This window comes from Oryctolagus cuniculus, chromosome 3 (assembly GCF_051225735.1).
Source record: "Oryctolagus cuniculus isolate XC-2025 breed Fujian yellow rabbit chromosome 3, ASM5122573v1, whole genome shotgun sequence".
Taxonomy (NCBI): Eukaryota; Metazoa; Chordata; class Mammalia; order Lagomorpha; family Leporidae; genus Oryctolagus; species Oryctolagus cuniculus.
The window spans coordinates 105,502,149-105,528,545 of record NC_142869.1 but is presented as its reverse complement, the minus strand read 5'-3'; the positions used below and the strand labels follow the sequence as shown (position 1 = coordinate 105,528,545).

General features: G+C 38.6%; 1 protein-coding gene across 4 annotated transcripts in view; it reads left to right on the top strand.

The window, feature by feature from the left end:
- THSD7B (thrombospondin type 1 domain containing 7B) overlaps window positions 1-26,397 on the top strand; it is a 985,451-nt gene that overhangs the window by 895,503 nt on the left and 63,551 nt on the right. For all 4 annotated transcript variants that reach the window (XM_051849593.3, XM_089329248.1, XM_070071551.2 and 1 more), the window contains 2 exons: window positions 20,717-20,858; window positions 24,410-24,525. In XM_051849593.3, coding sequence (XP_051705553.3) covers window positions 20,717-20,858; window positions 24,410-24,525 — 258 coding nt within the window. The remainder of the gene's footprint in view (window positions 1-20,716; window positions 20,859-24,409; window positions 24,526-26,397) is intronic.

The window sequence follows — 26,397 nt, the reverse complement described above, 5'->3', positions numbered from 1 at the left end:
TAATGTGGGAGTGTCCAGTGGGCAAAATAGGAAGAAAAAACTTTTTTTTTTAAAAAGAGTATTATTTTCTGTATCTTATCTGTACAATGGAACTGTATCTGGGAATCATGGGAAGAACTGGCAGAAAAAGATAATACATTATGCATTGCAGTTTCCTTAGGGAATATTGCAAAGAGTACACAACTTTGTTGGTTATTGTTTAATTGATTGGGGCTATATTGTTTCCTGGCAAAATATTTACTGTTAGATTATAATTCCATTTTGCTAAAACTCAGTTGGAAATGGAATTCTAATATGTATTTGAAGCATAATACATTTCACTCATCTCATACCTTCTGTTCTTGGGCATGATTCCAGTTGCTCTGACAATGAGGGTACTTCAAAAAGTTGATTTAAAATCAAATTTGAAACCCCCTCTTAGGTTCTTTGTCTCTTGGCCGCTGACCAAGTGATGCCTTGTTTCTATCAAACACTTGAGGAAACTAGAAGCCAATTCTTCTATATGGAGAGGTAGTCTTCATTTTGCATATCCATAACATATTTATTTAAAAGTATTCCTTATAGAGTTCCTAGACAGAAAAATGTAGAGTAAATAAAAGCCCCTAGTGATTCTGCTAGGGGCTCCCTTGCCTACCTCCTACTTCTCCCATTCCTTCATTCTTTCATCCCTCTTCCTATTTGCCCAGTTGACTTCCTTTTTTCTTCTTTTGTCTTCATCCCATTCTCCTTACTGAGTACATATGTATCTTTCCAATATGAAGCCCACAAAAGCCAGAACACATTGTTTTTGCACTGCTGCGGGTAGACTGCAGATTAGACTGATGCCTTGGTCACCTGCTGCGTGGTTTATTTTCTTGAAGCAGCCGATATAATGAAAGATCCTCAGAACTAGAAATATATCAGACATTTGCATTGGACAAATCTAGAATTTGGATCAGGAATAAAATATGAATTTCTTTTTTATGCTCCTGCAAAATTTAGCTAGAAAAGTAGGTTCTTTATTATTCTGGTTCTATATCATTTAGATCCCAGTCCACAGATCCTGGTATGATTTCTAAACTATTTGCTAATTCATAAAATAAAGTGATTACATGGTGGCTGGTGAGCATTTACATTGGTTTGGCTTATACAGTAAGTTAGGATACAAGCATTTATCAGACAGTTGTTATTGTTCCAAACCCGCTAGAGAAGCATTCACTTTAGTTTAAAGGCTGCACATTTCCCTATAAATGGCTTGTTGTGAATAATGTAAATGTACATCCCTGAGAATAAATTAAGTACATTTCCTGATATTGTTAATGTGTTACAGCAGCTGTGCCATGCATCACGGGAATAGCATTTATAGATTAGTATACTCTATCTAGGCCAAGCTTGTAAATATCTGTGCAACTCATAATTCAGTGATTTCTAGCTCTGTAAAGACAACCTGAGAGGTTTTTCTTTTCTTTTTCCCTCTCTTTTTTTGTGAGAGTGACAAACATCTTGCTCAAATAAATTCATTTTGAATGTTTTTATAAAGCTTTACTTTTTAATAGAAACTATGAATTACTGTAGAGCAAGAAAGAGTCAACTAAAAAGCATATGGAATGACTCTCAGTGCATGTAGTTGGTTCATCATTCAAGTATCCTTTTCCCTTTTCTCTACCAAAGTATCCTTTTGGGATGACTTGGGAATTCACTTTAGGCTTGGGACTCTAGGCAGGGAGTGACAATTTTCCAATGCCTTTGGCTTCAGGCTTCCTTTGTCCTTCTCTTCTAAACCATTCTCTTCCTTTTCTCCCTCCTTCCATCCCCTTCCCATACATAAACACAGCATACCCCCCACCCTGCCCCCGATACAAGAGTGTGTGTATGTATTATAGAAAGTAATTCAGGCACATTTTGTCTACACCCATTCCTGTCAGTTTGATTTTATTAGAACTTAAGACATACCAGGGCAAACTGGACATACAGCTTTGGGAACAACATACAATTGTATAGATCAGTATGTATCCTTAAAAGCTATCTTCTAGATAGAGGGAATTGTAAAATAAAAACAGTATTTCTCCATTCTAGGAATTTTGTATATAGTATCTTATTTAATACACACGGTATAGCATTATTAGGTTCTTTTTACTTGTAAGGAAGGTAAAGGATACAGAAGTGAATTAGCTAATCAAACTCACAATACTTGGGGTTGCAGGGTCAGAATTTGAAATTGACTGTAATTCAAAAGCCAGCGTGCATAAGCTTTCAGCTTGATCCAGTCATTGAGAATTGTAGCAATCATCATTTTAATCTGATGAAAATGTGTTCTGCTTATTTAATAGAGGGCGCTGAAATGTTACCTCCAATAACTGCACTTTAGTATCTATATGTACAGTGGCCTGTTCCCCCCAACATTAACCTCTATTGAATTCATTCATCTCTTTCTGGTTGCTTGGGCTCCAGGCTAAGAGAACATACTAACCTTCTTGTAGGACTTCAATCCAAATTAACCTTCAAAATACTGTTCATTTCTGGGGCTACGTCAATAAGGAGTAGAAAATCCTTGCAATGGGGAGCTCTTGCTTGTGCCACAGATCTGGGTCTTCCATCTCTGAAGACGCAACTGCAGCCAGCATCTGCCTTCCTCATAAATGCCCCCTCACACTCTATGGTCTGCTTGTCATCCGTTTTGTGCTCCAACAACTTTCAATTTGTTTCTTGTGGTACTTGAGTGACTTGGTCCCAGCCTTTGTACTAGCGGAGATGAGGTGGAACTGGATGGCTCTTGGTTTCCATTCAGATGAAGCTTTGCTGAATTGCAGTCTCCTGGTATAGTCCAGCAGGAGCTCCTCCCCTCCTCTGAGTACCCTACAGGTGCAACACGGACAGTATCACTTTGTATGTGTAGAGTGCTTTTTGTTCTTCAAGGTGCTTTCAAGCTAATTTCACTTCATTATCTTCACATTGTTGTGAATTATTTTCAAATATAGTAAATGTGTGATCAAAGAAGTGGAGAAGTAACTTTCATTTCTATAGGCAGTGACTTTTTAAGGAAATGGACTTCTGTTAATGCCTCTTTGATAACCTTGCTGTGTTAAAAATAAATTCTTTACATCTCGAATTTTCTTTATAGGATAGTTCTGACATAGGAACATTCGGATCATTGAAGAGTGTGCTTGGAAGATTTTAGTCACCCATGAAATTTAGAGACAAGATTCATTAGGCACTGTTATAATATGAGTAATAGTAAATTATTCTTCTTGCTATTGCATTAATACTCATATAACGAGCATATAGAGATAATATTTGATGCAGTAATTGACATACAAGAAGTAAAGAACATATCAAATTCTGGTCTCTGTTATATTTGTTATGCTATGTGACAGATTACTGATGCTCTTTGAAGATCAATTTACTAGTTTATACAAGCATTATAATTACTTTTTATAATATCAAATATTGTTTTGCTTATGATTACACATGCATCATAAACTAGTAATATTGAAAATGTAGAAACAAAATTCAGAACCCCAATTCAGTTATCATAAATATTTCTAATTTCTCAGAGCTCTATGAAAGTAAATACAAAGTTTTCCCTAAGAAGGTTGAAGAATGTTCAAGCTTTTAAAATAGTGTAAATATAAGATTTGATTCTTTAAAGTGACTCAGTTCCTCTCTGTGGTCTATGTAAGATATGTCTTCACTGCCAATGACATTTTATTAGGATGGCTGTTATTAAAACTTTAATATCAAACTTCTGTGTATTACCAGCTTTGAACTGAAGTGTGTGATCTATATTCCACTTCACTTGTGATTTTGATTCCATCTCAAATGTAGGTTTCATGTTCAAGAAGAAAAGGCCAGATTTTCACTTAGAATTTTAAACATGCATTTAGAGTACATGAAGGTTATCCTGCAAGTCCATTGCAGCATTCTGAGGCATTGGAAGTATGGCCAAAGATTGTGAAAATGCATTTACCACCATGGAGTTCACAGCATCAGTTGGCAGGGAACCTCTCCATAAAATGGCATGTTACTTTAAGTCATAACTGACACAGGCATCTCTTCGATTTTTTTACACACTTCAGTTTTTCAAAATGGTGTTTTTATTTCTGAATATTAAGACATTTTCCTTTTATGTGTTAATTAATATATACAAATTACCATGAAAATATTTATGAATAATTTTACTGAATGATGGCTCCTTAAAGTATGATGTAATATATTTTGCCATTAAATAGTCTCAATTGTATTCCTTAGTTATCCATATTTACCAGTAGGATCTTTAAAAAATTTAAATTATTATATTGATTATATGGTTGTAAAAGAAAGAAAATTCTTTTTTTAAAGATTTATTTATTTACTGGAAAGTCAGAGTTACATAGAGACGGAGAGGCAGAGAGAGAGAGAGAGTCTTCCATCCATTGGTTCACTCCCCAGTTGGCTGCAACGGGCAGAGCTGCGCCGATACGAAGCCAGAAGCCAGAAGCCAGAAGCCAGGAGCTTCTTCTGGGTCTCCTACGCAGGTGCAGGGGCTCAAGGACTTGGGCCATCTTCTACTGCTATTCCAGGCCATAGCAGAGAGCTGGATTGGAAGAGGAGCAGCCAGGACTTGAACCAGTGCCCATATGGGATGCCGGCACTGCAGGTGGCAGCTTTACCCGCTACGCCTCCATGCCAGCCCCAGAATGATAATCTGAAATTACAGATATACATCCTATGGTATTTTTGCCTTCTATTTAAATATAAGTATTATTATAAGAATTGCTTTTATAGAAACTGTCCTCCCAACCACTCCCCCGATGCTTTTTTTCCATTCCAGAAAGCCCTTGGATAAAATTGACCTCTCACATTTCCAGATGCTATTTTTCACTGTTGAAAGGCAAGAGCTGAGAAAGTCACAACGCTGAGTAAACAATTGTGAGAAATAAATGTGAGACTTATTTGTTTATTTTTTGTATAATCGAAAGTGAGGATGGCAGAGAGAGAGAACAACAGGTAGGGAATGAGCTGTTCTACCTGCTGGCTCACTTCCTAAATGGCACTTTGGTATAGGATGCCAGCGTAACAACTGGCAACTTAACCTGTTACATCACAACAGCCCTTAAATGTGAGATTTAGAAGTAGCCCAAACGTATGACATTCTCTTTCCTCCTCTGTCCCTTTCATACACAGGCACCTGTGCAGGGGCACTTTTGTCAGGTTATTTAACTTCATTAAGACCGGAAATTTGTAATAACAATGCACAGCAGAGAAGTAATGTGAGGATAAATATATTTACATATTATAGCACAGTGTTTGGCACATAAGTGCAAACCTAAAATATAAATATGTACACAACTAACATACCCTAGATGTGAGTTATTAAGTTACATATTAGAGCTACAATGATGCACAGTCATAAAGAAACCTGCAGTCTAATGAGGAACACAGAAAATTCTAAATCTATTTCTACAGAGCAGAAATTAAAAGAAACAGTGTCAAGACATCAAATGTTGGAGTATTTCCTAATTTCTGAGAGGCTCAATGGAGTTCTCAGGGAGAGAATATTCATCTCAAATCTGAGAGATGACTAAGGGTTGGTTAGGCGAAGTGGACCAGAGAACAGATTAGGAAGGAGGGGAAAAAGAAGAGTACTGGGTTAAGTATATGGTAATGAGAAGATCCTGTGTGAGTGACAGCCTAGAGCAATGTCATGACCAGAAAGAATGGATCATGCAGAGTCCCTGTTGGGGGCCTCTATCTTGTCATCTCCTTGTCCGCAACTGAGTGACAGCTCTTCCACAATCAGACCAAGTGATTATGTCTAGCTGACAATGAAATTATTCCAAGAAGAAGGGCCAGTATTTTTTGGTGGAAGGGGAGAGGGAAAGAAGGAGACACCTTCTGGGTGCGTTATCTGGCCCTTCTCCTTTAGCGTATGGTGGGAAGAAGGAATGGAGGGTCACCGTTATTAAACCAGATATTTCAGAAGTGGATCGATCTCTTTTACCTTGTTGGAGTCTAGAGGGAGATCCCAAACTCCTAGAACTGCTGCCAGAGACCCCCATTTTTGTCTTGGAATTCGCATTCCAGACAGCATTCTGGGACCCATCACAGGCCAGAATTCACTGGCTGCTTAGGCTTGACTTTATGGTTGGTGTTAGAGAAAACAAAGGGAAATAAGCATTACTTGGGAAGGAGGAAGGAGAGGAAGAACACAGAAAAGAGGAAAGAGGTGGAGCAGAGAGGTGAAATGAGTGGAATTCAAGTGAAGTGTTCAGCGTCCTCAATTCTCATAACTACTACCACTGAAAGGCCTTCTGAGTGGCACGTATTAGTTAAGAGTATGCTTCACTTATGATATTCACTAGTGTCTCCAATAGTGTTCCAGTGTCATTTATGATTCTTATTGAAAAAAATATTTCTAAACAGACTAGATACAATTTTTATGCCAGTTTTTAACTTTATCACATACGCTTTGTCTCTCTATACTTCTCTCTGTCTCTATCTCTATCTTTACACAGAACACCCATACATACAAACACATACATATGTCCACACACATACACACAGTTCAACCTCTATTGCAGGCATCATTCCTTTTACCCCCAAATATTGATAATTTTTGTACTTTAAATGTTGAGATATTCGCTGACATAATCATTGCATAGTTAAGAAATTCAGGTAATATAGCATTGAAATAATATGTATAGCTGATCTCGCCATATTCTATGTTCTCGGTGGCCATATTGATATCCTTTCTAGTATTTGTAGTCCTGAGATTACAAACTGTATTGCATTTAATGGCTCCTCCTCCCATATCTTTAATTTGCTCAGTCTTTCTCTCAATGTCAGATGCCTTTGACATCTTTGACAATAGCAGGCCAATATTTTGGTCTGTATGCGAGTGATTCATCTTTCTGTATTTCCAGGCTCCAACAGTGACCTACACAGGTGAACACCTCAAGTTATGGGATGAGCTGTGGCATATATCATTCATCTGTTCTAAGATCTCTGACTGTGTGGTAAATTCATGCCTTCACAACTCCTTTGTGTCAAAAAATACCAGCCAGGAAGACCATGTGAGGAGATCCCTAGCCTTTATAACATATTTGCCTGAACAGCTAAGCACAAATCTGATGTTTATACATATGCATCGCCCTCTTAGCAAAAGACCAGCAAAACCTTAATAGGAGCATTGTGTCATCTTGATGATATCATAGCTTCTATACATGCTCTTCTTGGCCCTCTTATACTGAGTCATGTATCTTTCACTCCTTCCAATGAGCTCTCTAAATATGACAATTCAGGCCCTTAGAATGTGAGCACCTTTTATGAACGGCAGCCTTCTCAAAGACCTCATTTATTGTTCTATCCCTATCTTTACTCTCCCATTCTTTAACCTGATCTTTCTTGCTTTCTGGCCTAGCTTATTGTATTATTTCTGTCCTCCCTCTCCATCTCTAATAACTCTTGTTCACATTAGATGCTTTCCAGGTTAAATATGTAGAAGTTTTCATAAAAGCGATCACAACACTGCTTTTTGATGTACCATTTTCCCCACTGGTGCTACCTCAGTGTATTCCAAAAGGGCACTAATATTATAGGAGTTGAAGATATTGAGGAGTAAATTAGCCTTTTCAGATTCAAGCCTTGAATTGAGTATCTAATATAAAGCTGTTCACTCTTTGAGCTAAAATTTTGTCATCTATAGAAAAAAATAAGTATACCTCACTTATTGGGAGGTTGAAGAATTTTGTGAGATTACAAACATGAGCCTTCAGCACATCCCTAGGCATGTGATTGGTACTCTAAAATGTTTCCTGTGGCTACTATTTTGAAGATAGGCCAGCATCCAGGATACAGTGTGAGTCTCCATTATTATTATCCATTTTATCTTCCTAAAGAAGTTTTAAAGGCTTATTTTTTACACCTGAGTTTATTTGTTTTGTAGGCACTCCCTTAACACTACCACTGAATCTGAAGTATATAAAGAGATGGAAGAGGCACCCCATCACAGTAGGAACCAGGATTCCAAACTTCTGGTTTTCCTGATTGACCAATTATTTAATTTACATTATTTTTATTTTTTAAAGATTTATTTATTGATTTATTTGAAAGGCAAAGATACAGAGAGAAGGGGAAGGAGAGGGAGAGAGAAGAGTTTAGAAGAGAGATCTTCTATCCTCTGGTTCATTCCCCAAATGGTCCCAAATGGCCCCAAATGGCCAGACTGAAGGCATAAGCCAGGAGCTTCTTCAAGGTCTCCCACAAAGTTGCAGGGGCCCAAGTACCCAGGTAATCTTCCACTGCTTTCCCAGGCACATTAGCAGGGAGCTGGATCTAAAGTGGAACAGTGCGGACATGAACAGGCTCCCATATGGGATGCAAGCACTGCAGATAGAGGCCTAACCTTGTAGGCCACAGTACTGGCCCCCATTATTTTTATTTCTAATCAGTCTTACTATAATGTCATGGCATATAGTCCTTTGTTGTGTGCTATGTTTTTACCTGGGCAAAAGGCACTAATAATAAGCAGAATGCTACGCTTCTGAAATCCTAAACTCCCAGGAACTCAAAATGCTTACATTCATTAACCTAATTAAACCCATCAAGTGCTCCAAAGTTCTTTTTGAAAGAATGGAAAGAATAGAGTGTGCTTGCAAATCTGGGCTGTCACTCATTGACATACCATCTTTTGAAATCTATTTATCAAATATTTTTTAGTGTAGGCATGTTGCAAGTACTTGGAATCTCAAAAGACAAGACCTAGTCCTCATGTAGCCTACATCTTACTAAAAGGGAAAGATGTCATTAAAAATAAGCAAAACACACCACAAAGCACCAGCTTAATATAATAGCATAATCAGTGATAAATTATACAGAAAAGAAAAATGTGTAGGAGGATAGGGATGACATGGAGGGCTTGTTGATATTTTTTATATAGCATGGTCAAAGAAAGTCTTTGCAAGTAGGAGAGAATTTGAGCAATGACCTGAAAAGCAGATCCTGCAGGTACAGGGAGAAAAACATTGCAGGTAGAGGAAATAAAGCAGTAGCAAAAGCTGGAGGGAAGAGAATTCTTGGAATTCTCCAATAACATCAAGGAGGCCAGAGTGCTGATTGGGGCAGAATGCTTAAGTAGCTGACCCATGGACCATGAGCCTTCAGAGGTAGTGCTGGACCTATTTGCATAGGACTTTGTAGAGAGAAGAACTTTTATTTTCAGTAAGTTGGTAAATCATTTAAAGTTATGGAGGCGGGAAGTTAATGTGATCTGATTTGCATTATTTGTTAAATATTTTATTTATACAAATGAATACATTCCATGTATTTGCATTATTTTAAAAGGAGTTCAAGATCATCAGTAGAATGGGGAGGTCCGAATCAGTTATGGGATTAATTATGTATTGTGAGTAAAGATTCATAGTGACTTTGACAAGAGTAAGAATGGTGCAAATGATGAGAAATAGTGGCTCGTGCATTGTAACAGAAAAGATTTGCTCATGGTTTGGTGTGAGAAAAATCAAGCATCTGAAGATGGCTCCAGAATTTCTTACCGGAGCATCCAGATCACTGGAGTTGCTGTTAACAGCGACAGGAAAGACTAGAGGAGAATGCTGGCAATGGGGAAATCAGGAGTTTGATATTATACATATAAATTTCAGGAACAGGGATTTGAAGGCAGTAGTTTTCCAACTAGAATCGCCTGGAGGAATCATTAAAACACAGATTCCTGAATCCAACCTCTGGGGTTGATTTTTGTTTTTGATTGTCCCCAGAGTTTTTGATTCTGTGGGTCTGGATGGGACCCAGTGATGTGTGTGTGTAACCAATTCCCACATGTTGTTGGTGCTTCCAGTCCTAGGACCACACTTGGAGAATGACTGTTAAAATATTTTGAGTGTCCATGGAAGATACAGCTAAGACATAGAGGCTCAGCTGATTGGAAGAGAGAAGTTAAAATATAAATTCTAGAATGCTTTCTGTTCCCTGACTACTGCGGTGCTTCCTCTGGTTTTACTTACAAATGATGGGCAATATTGACATCTATTAGCCCAGGCCTGGATGATCAACAGCAGTTTTTGAGTCTAGACTCTGCATCATATTCTGTCTCAGAGAGCCCTGGGAAAGGGAACACAGATGGTCCTTGACTAAATATGTGGTTCTAGCCAAGTAAGTTCATCATAACTTGAAAATATCATCACTCAAAATTCATTAATGAATTGAATCTCCTGAACAACACAGCTTAGCATCTTAGGACACTGTGGGATGTTGTTTCCCTGTCATGATTTCATGACTAACTGGGAGCTACCATTCACTGCTGCTACCCAGCATCAAAAGAGAGTATTGTACTGCATCTTGCTACCCTGGGAGGGGATCAAAATTCAAAGTACTGTTTCTGTGGAATGCATATTGCTTTCACATCATTGTAACGCAAAAAAAAAAAATTGTAAGTCAAGCAAACATATTGCAGGGACTACCTCTATATTCAATATAATGACTTTCCAATGCGTGAGACGTTAATTCAGACACCCCTCTGGTTAATTTTATGTAGATAGGATGGCAACACCAAAATCTTCCCCCATGTCACACCAGGAAGGATGTATTTAAGAAATTAATTTATCATAAAGGTTTACACTTAAGAATCATATTTTTGTTTTGATGCCATGTAATTGAAACTAAGTGTGAGTTTTTTTAGGTAAAAACTTAATTTGATAATTTATTAATTCTGAAATGAATCCTATTATTTAAAGAAGAAAGTAATTTCTACTCTACAGTGAAACAACATTGAACACCTATTCATTTAAAAAATTATAGCTTATGCTTGTCAAGCAAAAAGCATAATGAAAATGATTTGTAATAATGATCACTAAAGTCTATTTAATAGAGAATTATTTGGTAAGTTTCTTATTAGATTTGTAACTTACACATATATTTGACCATGAGCTACTATAAGAAACATGGTTTATATCACAACAAAACACACACATCATTGTTTACTTATGGAAGTTGTATATATATATCTGTATTTTTATGCACGTTTATATAGAATACAAATCAAAATTTTATGAAATTTTCTTCTAAATATGTAATAGATATTTTTCTGCTATGCTCTATTAGTTTTAAAATTGTGGGTTTTAACCCACTACATTGAAAACATAGATGTCTAGTTAAAAACCTGGATGCATATAAAACTAATGGAGTTGGGATCTTGTCCTTTTCTGGCTGTCTGGTCTGGAAATTGCTTAACCTCTCTGTGTCATCAGTAACAGGGATTAACAATGTGTCTTAACTCATAAGGCAGTTAGCAAGCTGAAGTAATCTAAAGTACATTAGTTATGGGGCTGGTGCTGTGGTGCGGTGGGTTAAAGCCCTGGCCTGAAGTGCTGGCATCCCATATGGGCACCGGTTCGAGACCTGGCTGCTCCTCTTCCGATCCAGCTCTCTGCTATGGCCTGAGAAAGCATTAGAAGTCCTTGGGCCCCTGCCCCGTGTGGGAGACCCAGAAGAAGCTCCTGGCTCCAGGCTTCAGATAGGCACAGCTCCGGCTGTTGTGGCCATGTGGGGAGTGAACCATCAGATGGAAGATCTCACTCTCTGTTTCTACTTCTTTCTGTAACTCTTTCAAATAAACAAAAATTTTAAAAAAATGAACATTAGCTGGTGATTGACACTTAGTAAGCACTATAAATTATTAAGTATTAATATTGCTTTCACAACCCATTAACAGGTAGTGGCCTGGAGTTTGAAATAACCCTTTCTTAAATGATCTAAACTAATCTGCTACCTTACCTTGCAATATGTGTAAAATTAGTAAGTTAAACTTAATTGCCTCAAAGCAAATTCAGTGAGTGCTTTTCCTTTGTAAGGAGGATGGATGCAATATCTCTCCTCTCTTTTAAGCCCCTAATATGTTCTTCTAAATGTAATCATAAGCCTTTGAGGGAAACAAGGTGTGATCTCTTGCAAATCCAGACTATAAAGGAAAAATCCTCCCTGAGATGATGTTTTATTCATTGGTGCAGTGTCTCCCATTTAATGTATCCTCAAATGCTATTTGTTTAAAGCAATTGAAAACGTTAACAGAGGAGCTCTCAGGAACTCCAAGTGATTCATGTAGATAATAGATTAATAACTTCATCATTTTCAAAGACTCTCACATTTGCATAATGTCTTTTAAATATGTAATCCAAAATGTGTTGCAGTCACAACGTACAGTGTAGAAGTTACAGATAATTTGTAAAAACAGCTCCACACTGTGAAGTGTCAGCTGTGCTATAATTTTATCAGTCATCTATACACAGTTCTAGTGAGGAAAGGACCCTGCTCCACACAGTCATGATGGAGCCCAGGCCAATGGTGGGCCTGCCATCTTCAAGCAGGAGTTCCAGAGTCATTCTGGGGCTTTTTTAAAGATTTATTTATTTATTTGAAAGTAAGAGTTATAGAGATACAGAAAGAGGGAGAGAGAGAGGAAAGGAGAGGAGAGGAGAGGAGAGGGGAGGGGAGGGGAGGAGAGGGAGAGAGATGTTCCAGCCGGGACTTGAACCAGCACCCATATGGGATGCTAAGGTAATAGACAGCAACTTTACCCACTACACCACAGTGTCTGCTCCCAGAATCATTCTGGATATTGCTATCCCACTCCCCAGAGAGAGGGAAGAGTGTGGAGAAGGATATGTGGGATTTAGGCTTGGAGCATGTATGTTACACATGGCCTCCTACTTAACCTGCTGTTTGTCAGAACTGTTATCTTAGATGGCTGCAGCTAACTATACATGTATATCTCACTCCTGCCCTATCAAAGACTCTGGGCACAATAAAAGTGGAATATATCATGATTAAACATTTACTTTGTTCCACATAACAGAGAAAACATTCTCAAATAACAATATCTATGCTACCACCAACATAGGTACTTAAAATATTAATAATTTTTATGTAAGTTTTTCCGTTTTTAAAAAAAGATTTACTTATGTGATCCCAAACAAGACTAGTGTCTGCTAATACTAACTGACAGAATAAAAAAGGGAGAGAACAATCCAACATGGGAAGCGGGATACACATCAGACTCATAGAATGGCGGAGGTCCTAAACAGCACTCTGGCCTCAGAATCAGCCCTTAAGGGATTTGGATCTGGCTGAAGAGCTCATGAGAGTATTTTATTTTATTTTTTTATTTATTTTTTGACAGGCAGAGTGGACAGTGAGAGAGAGAGAGAGAGACAGAGAGAAAGGTCTTCCTTTTCTGTTGGTTCACACCCCCAATGGATGCTGTGGCCGGTGCACCACGCTGATCCAAAGCCAGGATCCAGGCGCCTTCTCCTGGTCTCCCATGTGGGTGCAGGGCCCAAGGACTTGGGCCATCCTCCACTGCACTCCCGGGCCACAGCAGAGAGCATTTTAGATATGGAAAGCCAAGACACTCTGGCAAAAAAAAAAAAAAAAAAAAAAAAAAAAAAAAAAAAAACTAAATTTCTCTGCGAATGAGATTCCAGTAGAACAGGCCATCAAAGAAGGAGGTACCTTTCTCTGAAGGGAGGAGAGAACTTCCAATTTGACTATGACCTTGTCTAAATAAGATCATAAGATCGAAGTCAGTGAACTCAAAAGGCTTCTATAGCCTTGGCAACTCATGACAAGAGCCTAGGGAGATTACTGACACCATAAACAAGAGTGTCAATTTGTTAAGTCAAAAACAGGACTCACTGTGCACTTACTCCTCATGTAGGATCTCTGTCCTTAATGTGTTGCTCAATGTAAATTAATGCTATAACTAGTACTCAAACAGTATTTTACACTTTGTGTTTCTGTGTGGGTGCAAACTGTTGAAATCTTTACTTAATATATACTAAGTTGATCTTCTGTATATAAAGAGAATTGAAAATGAATCTTGATGTGAATGGAATGGGAGAGGGAGTGGGAGTTGGGAGGGTTGCTGGCGGGAGGCAACTTATGGGGGGCGGAAAGCCATTGTAATCCATAAACTGTACTTTGGGTATTTATATTTGCTCAATAAAAGTTAAAAAAAAAGAAAGACACAAAAAATAAATAAAAATAAAATGATTTATTTATTTATTTAAAAGATTACACAGAGAGAGGAGAGGCACAGAAAGAGGTCTTCCATCTGCTGGTTTACTCCCCAAGTGGCTGCAATGGCCAGAGCTGTGCTGATCCGAAGCCAGGAGCCACGAACTTCTTCTAAGTCTCCCACGTGGGTACAGGGTCCCAAGGACTTGGGCCATCCTCTACTGCTTTCCCAGGCCATAGCAGAGAGCTGGATCTGAAGTGGAGCAGCTGGGTCTCGAACTGGCATCCATATGAGATGCCGGCGCTTTAGCCCAGGGCGTTAACCCGGTGCGCCACAGCGCCGGCTCCTCCCATTTGTTTTACAAGCATGTGTTATCTGCATCTTCAGGACATTTAGTCCTTACATAAATGCTGCTTGTGAAATTGGCTCATCACAAATTTTTAATGCTATTCTCAGGGAAGATGCCTTCCTAGTAATTTTGGATGTCTAAGACTCAGTCACCAATAAATTTCTGAGACTCTACTGTGAGTTCTTGCATGTTAGTAGCAGTTTATGTATGGTCTTTACCATTGAAAGTTAGATTTGCTGGATGCAATGTCCTTGGATCATTTTTTTTTCCTTGTGTGTATTTATTTTTGCTCTACCTTTTTTCTGGCCTAAAATTTCCTGTCAACAAGTCTAATCACAGGGGATGAAATTATGGCACAGTTGGTTAAGCTGCTGCCTGTGATGCAGGCATCCCGTATCACAACACTGATTCAAGCCCTGGTTGTTCCACTCCCAATACAACTCTCATAGTACGGGGCCTAGGAAAACAGCAGATGATGGACCACATACATGGGTCTCTGTAATCCATGTGGGAGACTCAGATGGAGTCTCGAAGTCCTGACTTTGGCCTGATTAATTCCAGGTTATTGTAGTCATTTGAGGAGTGAACCAACAGGTGGAAGATTTCTCTATCTCTCCCTCCCTGAATCCCTCATTCCCTTCGCTGTTGCTTAGTCTTTTAAATAAATAAATGGTTTAAAAAACCTTATGGCAATAAATCTGATTTTATTTTCTTTTTATACCATTTGTTATTCTTGACTAAATACTCAAATTTATTCGATTTCTTTACAGCTAAAAAATTATACTATAGGCTGCAGCAGGTGTCTTATATAGTGGTTAATATGCTGCATGGTATGATCAAATCTCATATGAGAATGCTTGGTTTTAAGTCCAGCTCTGCTTCTTATCCAGCTACCTGCTAATGTGCACCATGGGAAGCAGCAAATGATGACTCGAGTAGTCATTGACACCCATGTGAGAGACCTGGATTGGGTTCTGCTGGTCCAGCTATTGCAGGCATTTGGGGAGTGAACAAGAGGATGGAAAAATCCATTTCTTTGCCTTTCCAATTAAGTTCATAAATAGTTTATAGAAGAAGTTTACTAGAATGTATGTCAGTATTGGTGAATCTGATGTGCCTTTTTAAAAGATTTGTTTATTTACTTAGAAAGCTGAGTTACAGAGAGGAGAGAGAGAGAGAGAAAATGAGAGTGAGAGAGACATCGATGTCTTCCCATCTTCCATCTACTGGGTCCCAAATGGCCATAATGCCAGGCCTCTGCCAGGACAGAGCCAGGAGCCTAGAACTCCACCTAGGTCTCCCGTGTGGTGTAGTGACCTAAGTATTTGTGTCATCTTCTGCTGCTTTCCCTGGCACATTAGCAGGGAGTTGGATCAGAAGTGGAGTGGCTGGTACTGACTAGGATGCAAACTGGTGGCCATATTGGATGTTGGTATGGCAGGTGGTAGCTTAACCTGCACCACAACACTGGTCACTAATGTGCCCTCTCACTAGGTTGTTTCAAGTTATGTTTTCTCTGGAAAGTTTCCTCGAATTTTTCTTAAGTTTCTTAATTAAGTGCTTTGATTTGCTTTTTCATGAAATTCTATTATACGTATGTGGCATCCATTGTGCCTCACTTCTCTACTTAGCAGTTGTCTGAAATTCTTTTACTATCTTTTTTAATTTCAGATTTTAGTTTCCAATTTCCCTTTATATTTTTTGTTTCTCTTAGGATATTATTGCATTTTTATTCTAGTATTTTGTCCAAGTTCACTTTCATTTTTTTTAAAGATTTATTTTACTTGAAAGAGTTACACAGAAAGAGAAGGCAGAGAGGGAGGGAGGGAGAGAGGGAGAGGGAGAGAGAGAGAGAGGGAGAGAGAGAGAGAGTGTGTGTGTGTCTTCCATCCACTGGTTCACTCCCCAGTTGGCCACAACGGCTGGACCTGCACTGATCTGAAGCCAGGAGCCAGGAGCCAGGAGCTTCCTCCGGGTCTCCCAAGCAGGTGCAGGGGCCCAAGGACTTGGGCCATCTTCTACTGCTTTCCCAGGCCACAGCAGAGAGCTGGATCAGAAGTGAAGCAGCCAAGTCTCGAACCGTTGCCCATATGGATGCCAGCACTGCAGGCTACGGCCTCACCCACTACGCCACAGCGCCGGCCCCTCACTTTCATTTCTGAAATGATATTCTAATTACTTACTAAGTTCTATTACCTAATTTCTGAGCTTCTCTAATTCTTATCTATGTTTTATATCTTTTATCACTTTACAATGATTTTAACTCCTTCAAAATATTAGTTTTCTTCTGCTTTGCGAGACCTGTCTTTCTACATTGCTTTTTTCTTTATGAGGATATTATTCTGCCCTTTCTCCTCTTTTTCATTATTTTAAATTCTTTCTTTGATTTTTGTCTTGATTTAAATCAGTCTTGTGAACTATTTTTTTCCGAATGTTATCTCATGGCTTTGTTTCTTTTGAAGCCTCAAAAGTAAAGCGGTGTTCTTTGTGTTATTCCCTTGTTCTCTTTTCCTTCCACTTCTTGCTAACTTGCTCCTTTGTTTCATTGCTGTTTTCCCTGATTTGCTTAGATTGGAAATCATTGTCACCTGTTTTCCCTTTAGTGGCATGGTGGGGCCGAGGAGAGGGTTGTCTGGCAAGGGCACTCTGCCTGGTTGATGTTGAGAGCTGACTAGATCCCTACGGTCTGAGTTCCCAGGACCACTCCATGAACCCCTATATTCACCTGCCTTTGGAGTATGCAAAACCAGATCTCAGCTGCCATTTTCCATTGTGGTGATATCGCGGCAGTCAGCTACCCCATTTCTACCTTCCTCTGTTCCCTGTCAATTGCTGATGTCATACAGGTCCTCTAGCAGCTTCAGTCATTGGTTCCCACCTCTCATAACTGGGGCTTGTGCTGATAACTTGTCACTTGGTTGCACTGAGCATATTGTCTATGTGGCTTTTCTAAAAGATTATTTATTTGAAAGGTGGAGTGACAAAGAGGGAGAGAGGCAGAAAGAGATCTTCAGTCAACTGGTTCACTCCTCAAATAGCCACAATGACCAGATGTTAGCCAGGACACAACCAGGGGCCTGGCATAGGAACCCCATCCTTGTCTTTCACACTGGGGGACAAAATCCAAGCACTTGAGCCATCTTCCACTGTTCTCCCAGGTACATTAGCAGGGAGCCTGATCAGAAGCAGATCAGCTGGGACACAGGTGCTCCCATACTGGATGCCCATGGAACAGGTGGTGGCTTAGCCCTGTGTACCACAATGCCAGCCTTTCTGTGTATTGTTACATTGTAATGCACAAAGTATTTTTTTTACTTCTATAACCACCTCCTCAGAATCCGAGTTTTTTAAACATCTGAGGCAAGAGAAACAAGCCTGTAGCACTAGGTGTTTTCCCCAGAGGTTTTGTCACTCCTTCCCAACCTTTGAGAATCAGCACTTAATTTCTTTCAAAAAATTCTTATGAAGCATTGCAGTGGTTTTCTTGTGAACTCTTTACTCTGTTTTTCTAAATAAGAAAAATAAAGTTCATTGAATAAATATACATTTTGCCTCATCAAAGATACAGAGAGAAACAGAAGAGCTGCTGACAATAGGGCTAATAGACCCACTATGGGAAAAATCATCTCAGAAAGGATCAGATCAACCCTGTAACAGAATAAAGGCCCCGAGCTTCAGTATCTGATGAGAGCTGACTAGCCCAGGCCTTGAAGATTATTTATCTCTAGACACGAACTTTGCTTAGGGACTTAAAGTCACAAGTTTCTGGATTTTTCTCAGATTTCATGCAGCTGTGATTTTAAAGTTGTTGTTAATGAGAAAAATATCAAATTATGCTCATTTGAGTTTATTTAAAATAGCTAAAGTATTATCTTTTATGTAAGTAAATTATTACTCATTTATTGAAAGGTTTTATTGATTTAATAATGAATTATAATATTCTGCGGACTGCCATCAAGATTTTATAGGAAATGAATGAGAATTAGAGGATGAATTATTTTCATCATACATATTAGTCTTTTGGGAAATCCTCACATTCAGACATCATCGTCCTAATCCAGGGTTGACCATTTGTCTGCTACAGCAGTTTATAAAAATCCAGTCTTCCTGCTCAGGAAGAACCAAATTACTCTACTGCATTGCGTTTATTATTTGCATGCTCTGTGCCAGACGCAGTAGAAGGTTCTGGATGTCAAGAAAATTAAGATATGGTCTCTCCAAGTAGCCCTTGGAAAAGAATGGATACACATCAATATGTGGACATGTGCAGTGGAAATGTTCGCTAAGAGAGGTGAACATTTTTCATGGATCTGAAATAGTCAGTGGAGGTTCTCAGAGGTGAGATTTGATCTCATTTTGAAGACTGAATCCAAATATTCAGGTCAGGCAAGAGGCCTTGCTGCTAGGGAGAACAAAGGATAATGAGCCCTGCTATTGTAAGGACGGACTGATCTTTAATGGAAATACAGACTTAGCAAGGTACTCGACTAGAAAGTCTACTCTCATAAAAAAAAAAAAGTACAAGAGAATAACCTGTTCGCGTTGGTCATCTCCTTCCCCAGCAAATCCTGAGCTATATAACCTTGATCTTCATCATGAAAATGGTCCAAAATTGATTGACTTTGGGTTTGTTATCCACACATCATTTTCTCACTTCTATAGTTAGGGCATCAATAATATATATTTATATGAATATTCTAGAGAAAAAGATACCCAGGTTTTGTTTGAGGAGTCTTGATCAAATAAATGACCCAGTTATAACTGTGCTTTCCTTTCTTTTTTTTCTTATCCACCACTCCCTCCCCATCTTCCTTGTGGCCAATTCATTGTTCTGTGAACTTCCAATAAATAACCAATAGGAGGAAATAAGAAGAAAGATGAATGTTGAACTTCCTGTAACAGCTAATGCACACAGATAAAGAGAAACTGTCATTTATCACTCATTAGCAGTCCTGGGTCAATTTTGATAAGGTGCACTGTGAAAACATGGCCTGGTTAGGTTGGATTATGTTTGTGGACTTCAGTCACCTATGCTCTCTTCTTCATCTGTTTCCATAGATAATGATTTGCAGGAGAAGGAGTTTTAGTGCTGGGTTTTCAGTACATTGCTTCCTCCAAGTTACTAAACTCTACAAGGCATGAATGATGAATTAGATTCAAAAGGGTATTGGGAAGCCATGTCCAGCAGACTTAAAGACAGAACATAAGCTCTGAGGGAGGAAATTATTAAATTTCATCAGATTACACCCTTATTCCTTTCTGACCTAGGTGCAGACAAATAAGGGATAGAGTATGTAAGAGGATTATTCAAATTACATATTCTGTTGATTTTGTGTATTTTTTTCTTTCTTGTTTGACAACTTAGATTAAGCAGGTATATACAGGGCCTCATATGTATTCACTTGTTTCAGGCATTAATTGATTAATTTATAAAATATAAATTCAGTATAACAGTACTTAGGAGTATGTACCCAGATTGCCTCATTTTATTTCATTGATGAGTCTCTAGGTGATTATTCCTACTCATTAGAGCAAACATTCAAATTAACTCGTTAAAAATAGTAATAAATTATTGGTAAACATCTAGCAAGGGACTCATGTGCAGATAATTAAGAATAATTGCTTGATTTTGGTTGCCCATCATGATTATCTAGAGATAATTTGATACAATTGAATGTAAAATTACTTTACAAGTATTGACAGATTATCCAAGTATGAAATCACATGGATAGCACATGTGTTTCAATGGCCTAAACTTCTAAAATTTACAAGAATGGAATATTTTCATGCATATTTCAGTGCAATCCAGCATCGTCATTTTGATTCTTAGCCAAGATTTGGTGTACTGATTGTGTTCTTACTATGTTATTTGAGTAGGTAAATGAAATAAAATAAATGAGTCCTTTCAGATATACAAATAGTGATTTAGCGTTCTGAATACAGAGACTTTTATTTCTCCTGTGGTTTAAGAACATATGGGCATCTTAAGATGTTGGCATCTGGAATTGTGTGTTGTCCATATATTTAATGGTATTTGTTGAAAAACTGCAATTATAATTTATATCAATAGTTTTTCATTTTTTTAAACATTTAAAGCATTGATCAACTTTGTAGCAGCCTATTTGAGAGTACAGAGTGAGTTTAATTGATCAAAATTTGTCTCCGTGTGCTTACTTATACAAAGGGCTTCAAAATCAGTCTTCAAAATAATGCAGCTCAACAGAGTTGTCGGGGGAACAAAGCACAGCAAATCATGTTTTAACGATCTCAAGTCATTCTCTGTGGATTTTTATATAAATATATATTGATAACTTTAAACATATAATTGTGTATTCTCTACCCCGTAGCTATGGGACTAAGTGCTGGCTCTTTTGTTTTCTTAGTCATGTGACCCCCACGCGACGCAGAGAAGAACCCGCCATCTGCTGAGACCCTCTCCGAATTCAAGGACCTGTGCTGAAGACTCACAGGTGCAACCCTGCCTCCTTAATGAGAACTGCTTCCAGTTCCAGTACAATCTAACAGGTACAGCTGAAATCCACGACCTCACTGTGCCCCCTGAGCACTGATGAATGTGCGAATCTTTGTGTGTTTCACTCTTGGGACAGAGGGACAGAGGGACAGAATGTGTGAGTGAATGACGTGAAAGGCTGAAGACTTGGTATTCCCAGTGTCCTTTCTGAAAAGAAATGCCCAGTCTTTCATGTAGATTCAGCAAGGCCACCTGGAATCTCTGTAGGCAAAGAAGCTTACAGCAAAATTTGGCAGAGTTTCAGAATAATGTGGAATTGAGCCATGATAAACTAAAACAACAAAGTAAGTTGCGAAGGATAAGTTAGCAGGAAGAGGAAAATGTGATTAGACTGTCAGAAAGTTTGGCTCTTCCACAGCGTTGATTATTTCAGAAATTTGAACCCATGGTGCACTTTCTCTATGAGGAAGAATGGTAGCTTGAGCCCTCAGTGATTTTTGAGAGGCTCTGGGAATCACGTTGGCTTATCTATTCAGCCACTTCCCAGGACTCTTGCGAATATGCATGGTAGGCAGCAGATTCTGGCTCAGATACTAGGTTTTCTGTGACACATATGTGAGAATCAGATAGAGTTCCTGTCACCTGGCTTTGTCCTGGCCTAGACCTGGCTGTGGTGGCAGGCATTTAGGAGTGAAAGATGAAATATTTCTCTCTCCCTCTCGCTGCCTCCCTCCCTTCCTCTCTCTTCCCCCTTCTCCCTCCCTCTACCTCCCTTCCTCTCTCTTCCCCCTTCTCCCTCCCTCTACCTCTCTGCCCCTCTCTGTCCCTCTGTCCCTCCCTCTCTCCCTCACCTCTCTTTTCCTGACTCACAATTTTTTTTTTTGCTACCACAAACGAAGCTGATGCTCTTTTATTTAACAATCAGAATTCATGGGAATCATAATATCAGTAAACTAGACTCAAAATCAATGCCATCAACACACTGACATACAATAAATTAGCACTATAGCTGTATTTAACATCTTTAAAACTTCAAAAACATACCTTTTAATTTCTTTTAGTGCCCAAAATAATTTACTCATAAATAAAAGTGATATCTACTTGCAGAATTCCAACAGAAAAATTTCAATATAAATAAACACAATGTTGCAAAGTTCTGAATTTTACAGAGAATATAAACCTTTTTGGTACATAATGTTTTGCCAAGTTGGCTGGAAAGCTAAATCGGTTTGCTTTCCTTTTCACAGTACAAATAAGCATCCACAGTATTAGACTCTGGAAGCTAATGTGTTGGTAAGAAACTGGAAAACAGAATCACTGGAAAAGTGGGGTCTGGTACCATCTACTGAATGACATGCAATATGTTCTTGGGTATTAGCCACTCACCATTTCAAATAAAATAAGTAAACCTTTTTTTCTTAAAAAGAAAAAAAGAAAAAAAAACTTTGATACAAAATAGTTGCAATGTATGCATAGTTCTTTCATAATACACATTTCCTGTTAACTTTTTAAAATATTTTTATTTAAGAAGGAGAGAAAGAGAGAGAGAGAGAGAGCTGGGTCTCCCACATGGGTAGCACAGACCCAACTACCTGAACCACCATCTGCTTGCTGCCTTGCAGGGTACACATTAGCAGGTAGCAAGAATTGGGAGATGAGCTATGATTTGGACCCAGATACTCTGATATGAGATGTACATGTCCTCCTGGCATCTTAACTGCTACACCAAATGCCCATCTCTCCATGAACTTTTTGAGGTGCCGTCATACATAATCAAGTATCTTCCTGTCCAGCAACACCAACAATAAGAGTTTAAGAATCAAATCAATTATGAGATAATTTATCCCAACTCTCCATTGTCTAGTGTGCAGTATGAGGAGCCAAGCCTATAAAACTTTTTCTCATTATGGAATAATTTGAAGAAATTAGAGTTTCTGTATCATTTCATACAAATCTGTATGTCTTTTCCTCCTTCCTGACAGGGCCACCTATTTTAGCTACACTCTATCAAATGTACCAAATGGTTAGTTGACTGGATTTATTGCTTGAAAATGTTGAGTTTTGGCCGGCGCCGCGGCTCACTAGGCTAATCCTCCGCCTTGCAGCGCCGGCACACCGGGTTCTAGTCCTGGTCGGGTCGGCGCGCCAGATTCTGTCCCGGTTGCCCCTCTTCCAGGCCAGCTCTCTGCTATGGCCAGGGAGTGCAGTGGAGGATGGCCCAGGTGCTTGGGCCCTGCACCCCATGGGAGACCAGGAGAAGTACCTGGCTCCTGCCTTCGGATCAGCGCGGTGCGCCGGCCGCAGCGTGCTGGCCGCAGCGGCCATTGGAGGGTGAACCAACGGCAAAGGAAGACCTTTCTCTCTGTCTCTCTCTCTCACTGTCCACTCTGCCTGTCAAAAAAAAAAAAAAAAAAAAAAGAAAGTTGAGTTTTATATCGGAGGCTAGTGTCAGTCCTTTTCAGCTGCCATAACAAATTATCATAGAATGTGTAGTTTATAATCGATAGAAATTAATTTCTCACAGTTCTGGAGTCTGTGTGTATCGCTGTTGCTTCGGATATAGTTTTGTAAAACTGTTTTATATCTATGTCAGACCAGTGGTTAAGAATGCTACACTACTCTAGTTTTAATGATCTGTGATTACTTTAAAGTGTACTGTATATGTGTGAAGTGGTCATTTTTCCATTCAGTAATTGTTTCTAGCTGCTGTCTGTGTTCCTACTTTTTTGCTTTTTACTTGTTAAAACTTCTTATTTGGTGAAGTTTTAACCCTTTTAAATGTCATGTAATTTTAAAATATGTTATCTCAAAAGCTAAAAAGAAAAAAACAAAAGGGGAGGAAAAATGGTGGGAAAGAGAGGGAGAAGGAGGGAGAGAAGGGGGGAGGAAGGGAATGTCATTATGTTCTTAGAATTGTATCCATAAATCACATTGAATCTTAAAAACTAATTAAAATTAAAATAAAAATTTAGAAAAATGACAGAGGAAGGTTGAAAAGTCTAAGATCGAGGTACCAGCAGACCTGCTGGGTTCCCAGTCCTCACAGAAGGCACCCTACTGTGTCCTCGCATGCTGGAAGGAGTAAATAAGCCACTTTTACAATGCCATAAACCACATTCAGGAGGAATCCACTCTCAGAACCTATCCTAATTGCTACCCCAAAGCCCCACCTCCTAATACCATCACCTTGCCAGTTAGGATTCAGATATCAGACCATAACAGCTGACATCTTCTATGCAGTTTCTCTCTCAATCATCCCTTAAAGTGGCTGATTGAAAACCACCTTTCATTTACTGTTCTAGTTAGTGCCTTTCCTCTCCTACCCCAGCCAGCTATGGGATGTTTTCTAACAAATCATTTGTTTTTTACTTCTAGAAAGCAAATATAGGAAGGTTACTCATGCTTCTTTGTCTACTGAGTTTTTTCTTTGTTTGCTGTTTTGCAATAGAATTGCCTGATGCTTTCCAGAACCACTTCAACAAAGTTTTCAGATAATATGTGGCCTCTCCTTCTCTAGCAATGGAGATAACCAAAGATTGGCTGTATTTTGCTTACCTGGGCATTCATTATTTTTGAAACGCTGTGTATGATTCTCTGCCTGCAGAGTGGAGCACGTGCCAGCTGAGTGAAAATGCGACCTGCGGTCAAGGCGTCAGGACCCGCCTGCTAAGCTGTGTGCGCAGTGACGGCAAGACAGTGGACATGGACCAGTGTGAGCAGGTAACTTGTTGATACCTGGATGTCACACCCCGGGTGTTGTTGTTCTTGTGCATCTGCATCCTCCATGAAGTTCCATGGAAACCCTGGCTTCTTCTTATCTTAGCCTAGATCTGTAGATTCAAATAGCATAAAATGGACTCCTACTGGACCTTATTTAAATTTGATCAAAATGACTGGGAAGGGCCATTTTCCTCTTGGGACATGAGTTCATTATAAAAAGCGTGTTTCTCCAACTTTCAACAACTTATGTAAATGCATTTGCTTGCCAATAAACTGCAAACATTGATGACTTGGCTATTTAGATAATAGTATGACTCTTGCATGGGACACGTGATTTATTTGCATATGTGACAAGCACTGTCCCTTCCACATAAGATGGACTGACACTCTGCTAACTTGCTTGACAAATTATCGTTGAACAAATAGAATAGTTGTACTTTTCTTTGAAATGTATGTTAAAATGCCTCCCTACCAAGTTTCAAATTAGTGAGTTACAAATTTTTGTGATCTTATTGCCCTCTCTTTTTTTTCCTGTGATAAATTATATGGAGTTTGGTGAAAGCTTTTGTAGACCTGTTGTGAAGAAGTTCACATTTCTTTCCCAAGGTGTAAATTAAAAACAAAATGTGGCAGTGAAAGAACCTCTGAAATTATTTTTAGAATAGATTGGAAATGTAGCGTCAGTTGATCCAGATTTCCACAGAAATGAACAAACCAGCAAAATGAATTCTGGTCTCAATTCTCCATACATAGGTGAAATACATTAATGACAATTAAAACAAAACCTTCCTCACTTACCCTGTCTCAACCCTTATTATTGTTTCAACATGCTTTCTAGACCAACAGTAGAGTAACCCACACGGATGCCAACTCTGGACCAAACCATATGAAATATCATGTCGCATTTGGTGAAATTTTGAAACTGCCTAATACAGAGCAGAGTGCTGCCTGCCAAGTGATTTCACATTTTAACATTACATTTTCATTTTTATTTTTTTAACTTTTTTATTTTTAAAAGGGAGCAAATTTCATGTAGTTCATATATACAGTTTTAAGAGCATAATGATACTTCTCACCTTACCCTTCCTCTCTTTTTCCCACATTCCCTTCTCCTTTCCTTTTTAGTTTTTCTTTTAATTTTTATGATGTCGTATTTTCAGTTTACTTTATAATCACAAACTTAACCAACCACTAAATAAAAAATTCAACAGGTAGTAAATGGAAAAACCACTGTTCCTCAGAAGTATAGACAAGGGCTGTAAAAATTAATCAAAGCTCAAAAAATCAATATCATTCCTATACATTACATTTTTGTACTCTGTATATTACCACAAATCAGAGGAAACATGATATTTGTCTTGTTGGAACTGGCTTATTTCACTAAGTGTAATGGTCTGTGGTTGCATGTATTTTGTTGCCCAAGACAGATCTCATATTTTTTACGGCTGAGTAGTATATATATACGCACATACAATCATCAGTTAATGGACATCTGAGTTGAATTCCTATCTTAGTTGTTGTGAGTTGAACTGCTTTAACATGGAGTTACAGATGACTCTTTCGTATGCTGATTTCATTTAGAAGTTGTCTGTCTCAGGAAAAAGTTAATCACCAGTCAAGAATAACTCCATCTTTCTTTCCTTCTCTTAAGAAAGTAAGAAAAAAAGAAAGAAAGAAAGAAAGGGAGGGAGATAGGAAATTATATCTATGAACTACCTGGAATTTGTTTTCTTTGTATTAATATCATATTAACGTGAAACTTGATGAGAATTGTGTTTTAGTAATTATGCATTTTGTGTGACTTTGAGAATCTAATGTATTAACAAATTCATTTTAAAATTAATTTAAAAATTCAAAAAAATATGAAAGAAC